Source organism: Macaca mulatta, chromosome 4, assembly GCF_049350105.2.
Source record: "Macaca mulatta isolate MMU2019108-1 chromosome 4, T2T-MMU8v2.0, whole genome shotgun sequence".
Lineage (NCBI taxonomy): Eukaryota > Metazoa > Chordata > Mammalia > Primates > Cercopithecidae > Macaca > Macaca mulatta.
Window position 1 is genome coordinate 5769288 of NC_133409.1, and position 15714 is coordinate 5785001.

The following is a 15714-nucleotide window of genomic DNA, read 5'->3' on the forward strand; positions in this document are numbered from 1 at the left end:
TTTATAATTGCAATTTTTTGCTTTATTGTGGTGATCTGAAATTGAACGAAGGTCACTTTGGTAAAGTTCTCCTGGGCATTTTTCTACTAAAGGTTTGGCCAACTTTCTCAAAACATAATAAACAGACATCACTGCACTTTGGCCCTCCAGAAAGTCAACGAGCAAAATGTCTTGGCATCCCAAAACACTGTTGCCATAACCTTTGCTCTTGACTGGTCCACTTTTGCCTTAATGGGACCACTTTGGCCCCTTGGTAGCCATTGCTTTGATTGTGCTTGGTCTTCAGTATTGTACTGGTGAAGCCATGGTTTATCTCCTGTTACAATTCTTTGAAGAAATGCTTCAGGATCTTAACCCCACTTGTTTAAAATTTCCATTGAAACCTCTGCTCTTGTCTGCAGCTGATCTGGGCATGATGGTTTTGACACTCATCAAGTGGAAAGTTTGCTCAACTTGAAATTTCAGTCAGAATTGGGTAAGCTGAACCAGTTGAGATGTCTATGATGTTGGCTATTGTTTGTGCTGTTGTCAGTCCTCTTCAGTTAGGGCATGAACAGAATGAATTTTTTCCTCATAAATTGATGTGGATGGTCTGTCACTGCTTTGTATTCAAATTAATCTTGTCCCTTCTGAAAACAGGTTACATGCATTTTTTAACTGCTGATTCCTTTGAGGGCACTGTCCTTACAAGTGTCTTGTAAAGTATCAATGATTTCACCATTCTTGCAGCCAAACATCAGCATAAATTTGATGTTTGTTTTTGCTTCATTTTTTTTTCCTTCTTGCTTTCAAGTCATGTTGCTCTGACAGGGACTCTATTCAAATTGATGTCTTATCCTTCTTAATGCCTCAAACTTGAACGTGTTCAGACATGTTATAAAAAGTTAGTACAGGTTTATTTTGGTGCAAAAACGCTTAAAATTCATGCATAGCTTTTTCATAATACATATTTCCCATTAACTTTTGGATACCTCTCATATACATATATATATGTGCATTAGACTATTTATTGCAATATTGTGTTTATCGAAAAATATTAGAAACAATCTAAGTAGTCATTGAGAAAACTACAGAACAATGCAGTATTATGCTGCTGTGCCAAAAAAGGGGGAAAATCTCTGAAAACTGATATGAACTGATTTCCAGGGTACACTGTTAAATGAAAAAAGCAAAATGAAAAGAATATAATATACTATCCTTCACGTAAGAAAGAAGGGAGATGTAGGAAAGCATGCATGTATCAGCTCTCTTGTGCGGAAGAAACAAAGGAAGTAGAAACCAGAAATTAATGAGATTATTTACCTACAGAGGATGGGTGGGAATGGGGTGGAAAGAATGAGGAGAGAATGAGAAGAGACAAGGGGAAACTGATATATCTGGGTGTAGCTTTTAATATAGTTAGGCTCTTAGAACAATGCTTTTCCATACTAGCCCAACAAATTAATATTTAAAATAAACTGGGATGGGGGAGCCCAAAATAGAATGGTCATTTTGTGTTAATCACTCATTGTAGACACTTAGGAGGGAGGCCGTTGGCCTTCAACCAGAGATAACCTTCAGTGTTTATGCCAGCCCTGTGGGATGGTGGGATGGGCTTCTCCCCATAGGATCAGATCCTTCAGTTCAGACACCACTTCTTTTCCATTCTCTCTCTCTCCCCCACCCCCCCCGCCCCAACACACACACATTCTTTGCATGAACCAATGGGCAAAGTGTTGTAATTCCAGAAGTTCACTAGAGATTATCTCATCTTTCCCTCTTCTTTTTTAAAAATAAGGAACCAAAGGTCCAAGGACTTTCTTGAAAGTGACTTTCTTGCAGTTTTATAGCTGGTTAGGAGCTGAGCAAATGGCAATGAATTAACAAACCCTTTATGACCAGAACCCTCCTCCTCTTCTCTATGGACACGGAAGGGAGAGAGTTGAGGACATTCCCAAGCACCCTTTTGTGACATCAAGAGTCCCCTCTCACTACCCACATTTCCCATCTAGGCCTGTTCATGGAGGCAGAAGGCGGTTAAGGGGTAGATTTTCTTTCTTTGCATCGAGGCCATTTGTTAATCACTTGCAGAAGGATTGTTACAAACAAAAAATGGAAGCTTTATACTTTTTCCAGTCTATGGAAAAAGACTTACCTAGCCCAGACACTACATCTGAGGAGTTGAGATTCACCAACATTTGGGAAGTTTTTGTCCTAGTGTTTTCTGTACATTTTAGTAGATAAAGGGATGTTCCAATAAGGAGAAGGTATGTGTTTTGGAAAGTACTTTTCTATTCCTAACAACAAACGCCTCAGAATCTGAATTTTGTGATGTCACAAGGTGGCAAAATTTTGCCACAAATAGTCTCAGACCTCAGGAAAAATCACATGACGTTGACATCATAAATGTATTGAGTCCAGCGGAGGCTGGGAAGAAGAGCAGATGTTCGGAGTTCCCAGGCTCTTGCTGCAGTGCTCCCTGCTCCTGGGCGTACGTAGGAGTCTTTTCTACCACAGCCCAATTACCATGTCCCTAAGTCACCTCAACCCACAGATGGGAAGAGCAGTCAGCCCTGCAGATATTTCAATGACATAGGAGATTTGATTAAGTTTATTTTATTGCACACTCAAAGTATTTAATCAGTTGCTAAAGCTGACAGCTACAAGCCAACACATTTCTTCTCGTCTTTTTTTTTTAAACGTCTATCCAGGAGCCTGCATCTCCATTGCTGCTTTTGTAGTTGGCCTTGCAATGCTGTCTACAGCCCAATGCACAGATGCAGATGTCAAAAGGAAAAAGCACACAGCCTCTGGGGGACCACGCCCAGGGAGCCACTTTGTGCCGCAGGCTTTCTGGAAGGACATGTTCTCACTCAGGTTGTTTCATCTGAGATGTGTTAGGAAAAGTCCAAGGAATGAGCTGAAAATCAGGTAAATCAAGACAAACATTTTACCTAGAGTGGCGATTTGTAATAAAAATGTCGTAACTTGCTGTCTTAGAGGAAGATTCAGCTGCTGAAATTCAACAAAACGATCACCGGAAGCTGTTATTTACGGCATTCCTTAGTGGTTAGGTGAGTGAATTCTGGTCTTGAAGAGCTGGGTTCAAATTTTGAACTTACCTTACTGTGTGATCAACCTCAGACAAGTTATTTAACCTCTTTGTAGTCTATCTGTAAAAGGGAAATGTGGTGGTGTGCAAAGTGCCTAGAATATCTTATGTGTATAATATACACTAGCTATTATAAAGTCATAATTTTTATAGTACTCATCTTTGTCTCTGTAATGTCTCCTTTCCAAATCATTTTATTTATTTATTTTTATTTTTGAGACGGAGTCTTGCTGTTGCCCAGGCTGGAGTGCAGTGGCGCAATCTCAACAGACTGCAATCTCTGTCTCCCAGATTCTCGCGATTTTCCTGCCTCAGCCTCCCAAGTAGTTGGGATTACAAGCTCGGGCAGTCCTCTGCCTCCCTGACCAGGGCTCTCATCTCTGAATGTCTCCTTGCCTCCCACGTGTATGCTTCTCTGCAGGTGAGGTAAAGGGAAGGAGCTTGGTGGGCTGACATCAGATGTGGAGACCATGATCCGTTCCTGTCCTCCCCTTGGCAGGCCTGGAGGAAAGCAGAATGGGAGAAACAAGATTTGTCTCTCTCCACTCGGAGCCTCCTTTTATTCTGTGTTGGGAAAAAGCTGAGTGTTGGGAGGGAAACTGAGGCAGGACTTGCATAATATCCTCTGGAATGTGTCTAGACTTGCTGGCTCCTTGCTTCTAGCCTTCTTGGGCTCCTATTCCCATTATCTCAAGTAGCAGAACATGTTCCATATAAATGCTAAACTGTCACAGCTGTAGATCACGAGCTTAATACAGCATGTCCTTTTGACCTCCACATTCTCACCACCAGTTTCTTAGTTGGATTACCAATAAATACCGTGGGCTTCTAGAGCTCGGGGTCTTTGCAGCCTCCGCGATAGCCCTCTGGTGTCTCACCTTTCTCTCTCAAACTGTCTTTTTCTCAATCCTTTGACTCGGCTGGACTTTGTCACCCCCATGACCTGGTGTTGGATCTGATCACCCCAACATTCCTGGCCGCCCAATGTGGGGTGACAAAGACCCTGGTGAAGGTAACGCTAGAGCAGAGGATACATCGTCAAAGGACACCAGAGGACATCTAAAAGAAGCTTGGCGGGAAAGCTGAGCACTCAGAAGAACCAGAGTAACATGGGACAAAGTGAAAGCAGACATTCTGCTTATACTAAATTTCTTAAAGCATTTATTTTGAAGAGGGGCAATGAAAATTAGTACTCAAAATTTGTTATCACTCACTCTAGCCCATGGTTCCTGGAAGAAGGGTCTATGGAGTTGGATGAATGGGAGAGAACTGGCAGATTTTTTAAAAAGCATATAAACATAGAGCAAAAATTCCAGTTTGGTTTGGTCTATGTAGGTGCTAATAAAAGCTCTTGAGCAGTTTCAAACAGAAGAAGATTCAGATGAGGAAGAGGAGGACGAGTGTAAGAAACTTCAGATTCTGAATGTGAGGAACAGGAAACGTAGGAAATCAAAGGGAAACTGGAGAAAGTATATTTTACCAGCCCATGGGCTCTACCTGCTGAACTTGAAACTAGGCCTCATAAAACTTAGAAACTAGGCCTCACATAGAAAAAAGTTAACACCAGGTGGCTCTGGATAGGGTCCCACCCTGCCTCGATAGGGTCCCACCCTGATAGGATCCCACCCTGCCAATTCCGGGAAACAACCCCATGGGGTCCCACCCCGCCAATTCCAGGGGTCCCACCCTGCCTCGAAGTTCCCGGAATCAGCAACTCCAAGAAAAAAACCTCATAAGGTCCTGCTCTAACCAATTAGAACAAAACACCTTGCTCAGGCCATAGCTAGACCCAATTACCACGCGCCTAAAGCTTTGTTTGAATTTCGCGCCTTAAGCTGTGTTTGAACTTGTGTTTGCCTATATAAACAACCTGAAACAAGCACTCTGGGTCCCAGGGCCAACTTAGAGCTTGGGACCCTAGCGCGCTAGTAATAAATAACTCTCTGCTGTGAATCTTGTGTCGGTGGTCCTTCGCGGCGACCCCTGCCCAGGAGGGAATCAACAGTTCGGTTCCAACATTTGGTGCGTTGGCCGGGAAGTGGGGTCGTCCGAGGACCCCCGACCCATCCGGCGGAGACCCATCTGGCCCGGGCCACGGACTGCTGACTGAACGGACCTACCAGGTACTTTCGTTTTGTTCTGTCTGTCTTGCCGGCTAACTCTGAACTCTGGGGAGTACTCCTTCTGAATTAAGTGGGGAAGGGGGACAGACGTGTCCCGCACCTTCCCACTTGCACCCTGGGGGACGCCCTGGCGGTAGTCTGGGAGAAGGCTAACGACTCAGTTAGCCTCTTCAAATCTGTAGGCAGGCCGCCCCTGCCGTCTGAATATTTTGTGATCTTGTGGCGCCACTCTCTGGCCGCGCGGCTTCTCCTTACTTGTCTGGTCTTTGTTTTTGTTTCTTTTGTTTTGTCCTTGTTATCCGTGGACGAAATGGGACAGACGTTGACGACTCCTTTGTCTCTAACCCTGACTCACTTCCCTGACGTCCGGGCTCGAGCCCACCACCTCTCTGTAGAAGTCCGTAAGGGACGATGGAAAACATTCTGCTCGTCCGAATGGCCAACCCTCCATGGGGAATGGCCCCGGGACGGAACATTTAACCTCTCAATTATCTTGCAGGTTAAAGCAAAAGTGATGGATCCTGGGCCACTCGGACACCCGGACCAGGTGGCCTACATAATTATTTGGGAGGATCTGGTCCGAAATCCTCCCTCTTGGGTGAAACCCTTCCTCCATCCCCCTTCCCCATCCCAATCTACCCTCCTTGCCTTAGAAGCCCCAAAGAATCGGAATCCAGACCCGCCTAAGCCAGTCCTCCCAGATGAACCCCAGAGGGATCTCCTCCTTCTTGACCCCCTGCCTCCTCCACCTCAGAACCCCCTTCTGGGACCTCCACCTTACGCTTCACCCTTGCCCCCTGTCTTGTCCCCAGCTCTTTCCTCTACCACCTCGGCCCCTACCCTTTCTCCAACTTCTCCCTCGGCCCCTCCCTCCACCCCGTCTCCTTCTCCAGCCCCGCCCAAACTCACTCCTCGGACGCCGCCGCCGACACCTCCTCGTCTCCGCTTGCGGCGGACTGAGGACCCAGAGGGCCCTTCTACTTGGCAATCCTCCCTTTTTCCCCTCCGTACTGTCAATCGCACGGTCCAGTACTGGCCCTTCTCTGCCTCTGACCTCTACAACTGGAAAACCCATAACCCTTCCTTTTCCCAAGACCCCCAGGCCCTAACCTCGTTAATAGAATCCATTCTCCTCACTCACCAGCCCACTTGGGATGATTGCCAGCAACTTTTGCAGGTCCTCCTAACCACTGAAGAAAGGCAGCGAGTCCTCCTGGAGGCCCGGAAAAATGTGCCAGGACCAGGAGGCCTCCCAACCCAACTTCCCAATGAAATAGACGAGGGATTTCCCCTCACCCGCCCAGACTGGGACTATGAAACGGCACCAGGTAGGGAGAGTCTCCGAATCTATCGCCAGGCTCTGTTGGCGGGTCTCAAAGGGGCAGGAAAGCGCCCCACAAATTTGGCCAAGGTAAGGACCATAACTCAGGAAAGGGATGAAAGCCCGGCAGCTTTCATGGAAAGGCTTCTGGAAGGATTCCGAATGTATACTCCATTCGATCCAGAGGCCCTAGAACATAAGGCTACCGTAGCTATGGCATTCATAGACCAAGCTGCATTAGATATAAAAGGAAAACTCCAAAGGCTAGATGGAATCCAAACCTATGGATTACAGGAATTGGTTAGGGAGGCAGAAAAAGTATATAATAAGAGAGAAACCCCTGAGGAAAGGGAAGCCAGGTTAGCAAAGGAACAGATGGAGCGAGAGGATCGTAGGGACCGAGTGAGAAATAAGCATTTAACAAAAATCCTGGCGGCAGTTGTAAAAGAGAAAGGACCAGGGAGAGAGGGAGAAAAGCGAAGGCGGCCAAAAGTGGAAAAAGACCAGTGTGCCTACTGCAAAGAACGGGGACATTGGATTAAAGATTGCCCCAAGCGTCCTAAAGACCAAAAGAAACCTGCCGCTGTCCTCACCCTAGGTGAAGATAGCGAATAGGGGTGTCAAGGCTCTGGAGCCCCCCCCGAGCCCCGGCTAACTCTCTCTGTAGGGGGGCAACCCACCACCTTCTTGGTGGACACAGGCGCCCAACATTCAGTTTTGACAAGGGCAGACGGGCCCCTGTCTTCCCGCACATCCTGGGTCCAGGGGGCAACAGGGGGAAAATTGCACAAGTGGACTAACCACCGGACAGTTAATCTTGGACAAGGAATGGTGACACATTCCTTCTTGGTGGTACCTGAATGCCCCTACCCCCTCCTAGGGCGAGATCTTCTGACCAAGCTCGGAGCCCAAATCCATTTCTCCGAGACAGGGGCCCAGGTATTAAATCGGGACGGTCAGCCCATCCAAATCTTAACTGTGTCTTTGCAAGATGAGCATCGGCTTTTCGACGCTCCGGTTATCACTAGCCTCCCTGATATTTGGTTGCAAGATTTTCCCCAAGCTTGGGCGGAAACGGGAGGACTCGGGCTAGCTAAGTATCAAGCCCCAATCATAATTGATCTAAAGTCCACGGCGGTGCCCGTGTCTATCAAGCAATATCCCATGAGCCGAGAGGCTCATATAGGAATTCGGCAGCACATCAACAAATTTCTAGAACTCGGAGTGTTGCGACCTTGTCACTCGCCCTGGAACACTCCTCTTTTGCCAGTAAAAAAGCCTGGTACTCAGGATTACAGGCCTGTCCAAGACTTGAGAGAAATCAACAAAAGAACCATAGACATCCATCCCACGGTCCCTAATCCTTACAACTTACTCAGCACCTTAAAACCAGGCTATGACTGGTATACAGTATTAGATTTAAAAGATGCTTTCTTCTGTTTACCTCTGGCCCCCCAAAGCCAAGAACTCTTTGCCTTTGAGTGGAAGGATCCTGAGAAAGGAATTTCAGGCCAATTGACCTGGACCCGGCTTCCCCAAGGATTCAAGAACTCTCCCACTCTCTTCGATGAGGCTCTTCATCGAGACCTGACTGACTTCCGGACCCAAAATCCAGACGTGACTCTACTCCAGTATGTGGATGACCTCCTCTTGGCTGCTCCTACAAAGGAAATCTGTATACAAGGTACCAGGCATCTACTCCAGGCACTGGGTGAAAAAGGATACCGGGCATCCGCCAAGAAGGCACAGCTCTGTCAGACCAAGGTAACATATCTGGGGTATATCCTGAGTGAAGGGAAAAGGTGGCTCACCCCTGGGCGCATAGAGACAGTGGCTCGCCTTCCACCACCACGAAATCCCAGGGAGGTACGTGAATTCTTGGGAACTGCTGGGTTCTGTCGCTTGTGGATACCCGGTTTTGCTGAACTGGCCGCCCCCCTTTATGCACTCACCAAGGAGAGCACCCCTTTCACCTGGCAGACAGAGCATCAATTGGCTTTTGAGGCACTAAAACAAGCACTCTTGTCTGCCCCGGCCCTTGGGTTACCGGACACCTCAAAGCCCTTTACCCTCTTCCTGGACGAGAGGCAAGGAATTGCCAAAGGGGTCTTGACCCAAAAATTAGGGCCTTGGAAAAGACCGGTAGCATACCTGTCTAAGAAGCTAGACCCTGTAGCGGCTGGCTGGCCCCCGTGTCTCCGTATCATGGCAGCCACCGCTATGCTGGTCAAGGACTCTGCTAAGTTAACCCTTGGGCAGCGACTGACTATTATTACCCCACATGCTCTAGAGGCCATAGTGCGGCAGCCCCCGGACCGGTGGATAACCAACGCACGCCTAACCCACTACCAGGCCCTCCTACTGGACACGGACCGCGTCCAGTTTGGCCCTCCGGTCACCCTAAACCCTGCTACGCTGCTGCCGGTACCGGAAGACCAACCAAGCCCACACGATTGTCGGCAAGTACTGGCTGAGACCCATGGAACACGGGAAGACCTTAAAGACCAAGAACTCCCAGACGCGGATCACACCTGGTACACAGACGGCAGCAGTTACCTTGACTCAGGTACCCGGAGGGCGGGAGCGGCGGTAGTAGATGGCCACAACACCATTTGGGCACAATCACTACCTCCTGGCACGTCTGCACAGAAGGCTGAGTTAATAGCACTAACCAAGGCCCTAGAGCTGTCCAAGGGAAAGAAAGCTAACATTTATACTGATAGCCGGTATGCCTTTGCAACGGCTCATACTCATGGAAGTATCTATGAAAGAAGAGGTCTCCTAACCTCAGAAGGAAAGGAAATCAAGAACAAAGCTGAAATAATTGCCTTATTGAAAGCCCTTTTTCTTCCTCAAGAAGTGGCTATAATTCACTGCCCCGGGCATCAGAAAGGACAGGATCCAGTCGCAGTAGGAAACAGACAGGCTGACCAAGTAGCCAGGCAAGCCGCCATGGCGGAAGTACTGACCCTAGCCACAGAACCTGACGAAACCAGCCACATAACTATTGAACATACTTATACCCCAGAAGACCAGGAAGAAGCAAAGGCCATAGGGGCTATAGAAAACAAAGACACTAAAAACTGGGAAAAAGGAGGGAAAATAGTCCTTCCCCAAAAGGAGGCCCTGGCAATGATCCAGCAGATGCATGCCTGGACACACTTGAGTAATCGAAAGCTAAGATTACTGATTGAAAAAACTGACTTTCTAATCCCAAAGGCAAGTACCCTCGTAGAACGAGTGACATCTGCCTGTAAGGTCTGTCAGCAGGTAAACGCTGGGGCTACCCGAGTGTCAGAAGGAAAACGAACTCGTGGTAACCGCCCAGGAGTCTATTGGGAAATAGACTTCACTGAAGTAAAACCTCACTATGCTGGATATAAGTACTTACTAGTGTTTGTAGATACCTTTTCAGGATGGGTAGAAGCCTACCCCACCCGGCAAGAAACGGCACACATAGTAGCCAAGAAAATTTTGGAAGAAATCTTTCCTAGATTCGGACTTCCCAAGGTAATTGGGTCAGATAACGGGCCGGCCTTCATTTCTCAGGTAAGTCAGGGGCTCGCCAGGATATTGGGGATTAATTGGAAATTACATTGTGCCTATAGACCCCAGAGCTCAGGGCAGGTAGAAAGAATGAATAGAACAATAAAAGAGACCCTTACTAAATTGACCTTAGAGACTGGTTTAAAAGATTGGAGACGCCTCCTATCCTTAGCTCTGTTAAGGGCCCGGAATACACCTAACCGTTTTGGGCTCACTCCATATGAAATCCTCTACGGAGGACCCCCCCCTTTGTCAACCTTGCTTAATTCCTTCTCCCCCTCCGATCCTAAGACTGACCTGCAGGCCCGGCTAAAAGGACTCCAAGCAGTACAGGCCCAAATCTGGGCCCCCTTGGCAGAACTGTACCAACCAGGACATCCACAGACCAGTCACCCCTTCCAGGTGGGAGACTCTGTCTACGTTAGACGGCATCGCACTCAAGGACTAGAGCCTCGGTGGAAAGGACCCTACATTGTTCTCCTGACCACACCCACAGCCATAAAGGTGGACGGAATCTCCACTTGGATCCACGCATCCCACGCCAAGGCTGCTCCAGGGACGCCCGGACCAACACCACCTGAGACATGGAAACTCCGACGCTCCGAAGACCCGCTCAAGATAAGACTCTCTCGTATCTAGCCCCTTGCTTGTTACTAGCCCTCCTTCCCTGCGTCGCTGGCAGTAATAACCCCCACCGGCCATATAACCTGACCTGGCAGGTGATTGATTTTAGTACTCATGAAGTCTTAGATAAAACCTCAAAAATTGCTCCTATGGGGACTTGGTTCCCTGACCTCTATTTCAACCTAGACAAAATAGCAAAGATAGATGACATGGAAGGGGGAGAATGGAGAAAACAGGCTAGAAGGGTGTCCGTAAGCCGGAACGGGTTCTATGCCTGTCCCGGATTCAGGACAGGAGAAATGAAAAAAACTTGTGGAGAAATAGATGCCCTGTTTTGCGCTAGTTGGTCCTGTATAACTACTAATGATGGAGAATGGAAATGGGCCACGAAACCCTGGTACATAACCATGTCCTTTGTCCAGCGCTGCACCAGAACCCGATATTCAAAAACTTGCAATCTGGTCCGCATCAAGTTTGAAGATGCAGCAAAATCTGATAACCGTTGGATATCCGGGTTAATATGGGGCCTATATTTATACCAAAAGCCACTGTATGGAATCCCTATCCAAATCAAATTAATAGTCAACCCTATCACAGCCCCTGTCGCAGTAGGACCAAACCAAGTTTTATCAGAAACAAGGAAGCCCCTGGTTCCTGCACCAAGAGAGCCCCAACCAAGAGCTCCTAAAAGCACTTCCCCGCCTCTACTCTCCACCTCCTCTAAATACACACCTTCAGCCCAAACCGTCACCCGCGGGCCCCTTAACCTGGGAATAGGTGACAGGCTCCTAAATCTCATAAAGGGCTCCTACTTCGCTTTAAACCAGACAAAGCCAGAATTTACATCCTCTTGCTGGCTATGTCTGGCAACAGGCCCCCCTTACTATGAAGGCATTGCCTCCACTAATAATTTCACTAACTCCGCCAATCCTACTGGATGCGCATGGGAACAACAAAGAAAACTAACCCTGGCTGAAGTTTCTGGGTCAGGAACCTGCATAGGCCAGGTGCCCCCTAGTCATCAGCATCTTTGTAATGTAACCTTGACAGTACCCAGCTCCAATCACTATCTGGTCCCCTCCGAGACGGACTGGTGGGCTTGCAACACTGGGCTCACCCCCTGTATATCCACAGCCGTTTTTAACAGTGGCACCCACTATTGCGTGTTGGTACAAGTTGTTCCCCGAGTATACTATCACTCTGGAGACTCCTTTGATCTCCGATATGAGCAAAAAACTCATACTAGACCAAAGAGAGAACCTATCTCCCTCACCCTCGCCGTAATGTTAGGAATTGGGGTAGCGGCTGGAGTTGGGACCGGGACAGCAGCCCTAGTGCATGGTAACCATCATCTGCAACAACTTAGAGTAGCCATAGATGAAGACCTTAGAGCCATAGAACAATCTATCACAAAACTTGAAGAGTCCTTGACTTCTCTGTCTGAAGTTGTATTACAAAACCGACGAGGACTAGAAATTGTCTTTCTGAAAGAGGGTGGGCTCTGTGCAGCCCTGAAAGAGCAATGTTGTTTTTATGCAGATCATTCAGGAGTAGTTAAAGATTCTATGGCAAAACTGAGAGAAAGATTAGACAAGAGAAAAAAAGAGAGAGAATCTCAGCAAAATTGGTTTGAAAATTGGTACAACCAATCCCCTTGGCTTAGCACCCTAATCTCCACCATCTTAGGACCCCTCATCCTGCTTATGCTCATCCTGACTTTCGGGCCATGCATACTCAACCGCTTACTCACCCTTATTAAAAATAGATTAAACATAGTACATGCTATGGTTCTGACCCAACAATACCAGACCCTCAGGACTGAAGAAGAGGCTCAAGATTGAGCCTCTGACACAAAAAGAGGAGGGAATGAAACTAGGCCTCATAAAACTTAGAAACTAGGCCTCACATAGAAAAAAGTTAACACCAGGTGGCTCTGGATAGGGTCCCACCCTGCCTCGATAGGGTCCCACCCTGATAGGATCCCACCCTGCCAATTCCGGGAAACAACCCCATGGGGTCCCACCCCGCCAATTCCAGGGGTCCCACCCTGCCTCGAAGTTCCCGGAATCAGCAACTCCAAGAAAAAAACCTCATAAGGTCCTGCTCTAACCAATTAGAACAAAACACCTTGCTCAGGCCATAGCTAGACCCAATTACCACGCGCCTAAAGCTTTGTTTGAATTTCGCGCCTTAAGCTGTGTTTGAACTTGTGTTTGCCTATATAAACAACCTGAAACAAGCACTCTGGGTCCCAGGGCCAACTTAGAGCTTGGGACCCTAGCGCGCTAGTAATAAATAACTCTCTGCTGTGAATCTTGTGTCGGTGGTCCTTCGCGGCGACCCCTGCCCAGGAGGGAATCAACAGTTCGGTTCCAACAAACTAAGTGAAAGGTCACCTCCTCTTTCACCTCTTAATGGGCAAGATTAATTAGCTACAAAACTTCTCCTGTAGTTGCAACGTTAAAACCTGGAGCAATTGGTGGTGCTGTACAAAATTCTATTCAAAAGGCTAGAGCTGAGGGAGACCTTGAAGCAGGGCAATTTCCCCTAACTACAATCCAGCAGGGAGGACGGCAAACGCCCCTCTGCTGTTTCCAAAATCCATCTACAAAGGATAAAGACATACAAGTAGTTAAAAAGTGTACCCTATTCCTTTAAAAGCCAGGGTAAATTTAAAAACCTATAATTGATAATTGAAGGTCTTCTGACCCTATAATACTCCAATGCTACCTTTTTGTCAGTATAAGCAAGGGCGTAGCCCGAAAGCACTGAGACCACTGACAACCACTAGCCTTCCTATCAAAAATCCTTAACCCAGTAACCCGTGGATGGCCCACATACATTCCATTAGCAGCAACTGCTTTGCTGGCAGAAGAAAGTAGAAAAACAACTTTTAGAGGAAACCTCATTGTAAGCACACCTCACCAGTTCAGCGCTATCCTAAGTAAAACAAAAAGCAAAAAGGTAGCTTCCTAACTCAAAAATCTAAAAGTATAGGGCTATTCTGTAAGGAAAAGGTGATTTAACATTAACCACTAAAAATTCCCTTAACCAAGCAGGTTTCCTAACAAGGAATTTAAATCTTAATTACCATACAAAGGTCCGACCAGATCTAGGAGGAACTCCCTTCAGGACAGGACCATAGATGGTTCCTCCCAGCGATTGAGGGGAAAAAAAAAGCCCACGATAGGTACTCAGTAATTTATAGGGAAACTCTTGTAGAAGCAGTTACGAAAACTGCCTAATAATTGGTCTGCTCAAACGTGGGAGCTCTTTGCTCTCAGTCAAGCCTTAAAGTACTCACAGAATCAAAAATCTGTATCTCAATCCTGACTCAAAAGGTTACCTACACCCTCTCTGAATTTGCCAAGAACTTTTGTTTTTGGGAGTGCATCTTGATGGGGCGGCGGGGTTGTTATGAAATACTCAGGAACCCAGCCCAGCTCTAGAACTCACCCCTGAGCGCAAAGGCAATGTTGGTCATGCTGGTAAAGGACCACTAGAATCCAGCAGCCCGGACCCCTTTCTTTGTAGTCAAGAAAGGCGGAAAAAGGTGCAGGACTGTGACATTGGTAAGCGTAACGAATCCGATAGGCAGAGGTCCATGGGCGGTTACTTACCCTGAAAAGGAATAAGCATTAGGACCATAGAGGACGCTCTAGGACTAACGCTCATCGTTAAATTACTAGGGGTGCTGGCATCCCTATTTTTTTTTTTGAGATGGGAAACGTTCCCCTCAGGGCAAAAACACCCCTAAGATGTATTCTGGAGAATTCGGCCCAGTCAGAGTATATGTACCTTTTTCCTTCTCAGACTTGAAACAAATTAAAATAGACCTAGGTAAATTCTCAGATAACCCTGATGGCTATATTGATGTTTCACGAGGGTTAGGACAATCCTTTGATCTGACATGGAGAGATATATCAGATGCTAACCCCAAATGAGAGAAGTGCCGCCATAACTGCAGCCCGAGAGCTTGGCGATCTCTGGTATCTCAGTCAGGTCAATGACAGGATGACAACAGAGGAAAGAGAACGATTCCCCGCAGGCCAGCAGGCAGTTCCCAGTGTAGACCCTCATTGGGACGCAGAATCAGAACATGGAGATTGGTGCTGCAGACATTTGCTAACTTGTGTGCTAGAAGGACAAAGGAAAACCAGGAAGAAGCCTATGAATTATTCAGTGATGTCCACTATAACACAGGGAAAGGAAGAAAATCCTACTGCCTTTCTGGAGAGACAAAGGGAGGCATTGAGGAAGCACACCTCTGTCACCTGACTCTATTGAAGGTCAACTAATCCTAAAGGATAGGTCTGTCACTCAGTCAGCTGCAGACATTAGAAAAAACTTCAAAAGCCTGCCTTAGGCCCGGAGCAAAACTTAAAAACGCTATTGAACTTCGCAACCTTGGTTTTTTTATACTAGAGATCAGGAAGAGCAGGTGGAACGGGACAAACAGGATTAAAAAAAAAAGCCACCGCTTTAGTCATGGCCCTCAGGCAAGCGGACTTTGGATGCTCTGGAAAAGGGAAAGGCTGGGAAAATCAAATGCCTAATAGGGCTTACTTCTAGTGCGTTCTACAAGGACACTTTCAAAAGATTGTCCAAATAGAAATTAGCCACCCGCTCGTCCATGCCCCTTATGTCAAGGGAATCACTGGAAGGCCCACTGCCCTGGGGGACAAAGGTCCTCTGAGTCAGAAGCCACTAACCAGATGATCCAGCAGCAGAATTGAGGGAGCCTGGGGCAAGCGCCAGCCCATGCCAGCACCCTCACAGAGCCCCGAGTATGCTTGACCATTGAGGGCCAGGAGGTTAACTGTCTCCTGGACACTGGCACAGCCTTCTCAGTCTTACTGTCCTGACCTGGACAACTGTCCTCCAGATCTGTCGCTCTCTGAGGGGTCCTAGGACAGGTGGTCACTAGATACTTCTCCCAGCCACTAAGTTGTGACTGGGGAACTTGACTCTTCTCACATGCCTTTCTAATTATGCCCGAAAGCCCCACT

General features: G+C 47.4%; 2 protein-coding genes across 3 annotated transcripts in view; one reads left to right on the plus strand and one right to left on the minus strand.

Moving 5' to 3' along the window:
* The window catches only part of LOC114677424 (uncharacterized), a 19507-nt gene continuing 3793 nt past the window's right edge, over positions 1-15714 (minus strand). Inside the window, exons 2-3 of one of the 2 annotated variants that reach the window (XM_077999207.1) lie at positions 14162-14326; positions 1-2899 (exon numbers count right to left, since the gene is read on the minus strand). In XM_077999207.1, the coding sequence (XP_077855333.1) occupies positions 2863-2899; positions 14162-14326 (202 nt within the window). In that variant the 3' untranslated portion in view covers positions 1-2862. Of the gene's footprint in view, positions 3593-14161; positions 14327-15714 lie in introns of both variants that reach the window. The other variant, XM_028846936.2, reaches the window with a different exon arrangement.
* On the plus strand, positions 4076-13018 carry LOC144340767 (uncharacterized). The gene is made up of 6 exons (XM_078001375.1): positions 4076-4103; positions 4461-4516; positions 5083-5214; positions 6392-6625; positions 8108-8219; positions 8826-13018. The coding sequence occupies exons 1-6, from the start codon at positions 4076-4078 to the stop codon at positions 10718-10720; spliced, it is 2457 nt and encodes an 818-aa protein (XP_077857501.1). The 3' UTR covers positions 10721-13018.

Excerpts from the sequence above, each read along its gene's own strand:
- LOC144340767 (XM_078001375.1), top strand. The coding sequence starts at position 4,076 with ATGTGGGGTGACAAAGACCCTGGTGAAG. Across the intron at positions 5,215-6,391 it reads TGACTGAACGGACCTACCAG|GTCCTCCTAACCACTGAAGA; the intron begins GTACTTTCGTTT and ends CAACTTTTGCAG. Across the intron at positions 8,220-8,825 it reads AAAGGAAATCTGTATACAAG|AGGCCATAGTGCGGCAGCCC; the intron begins GTACCAGGCATC and ends CACATGCTCTAG.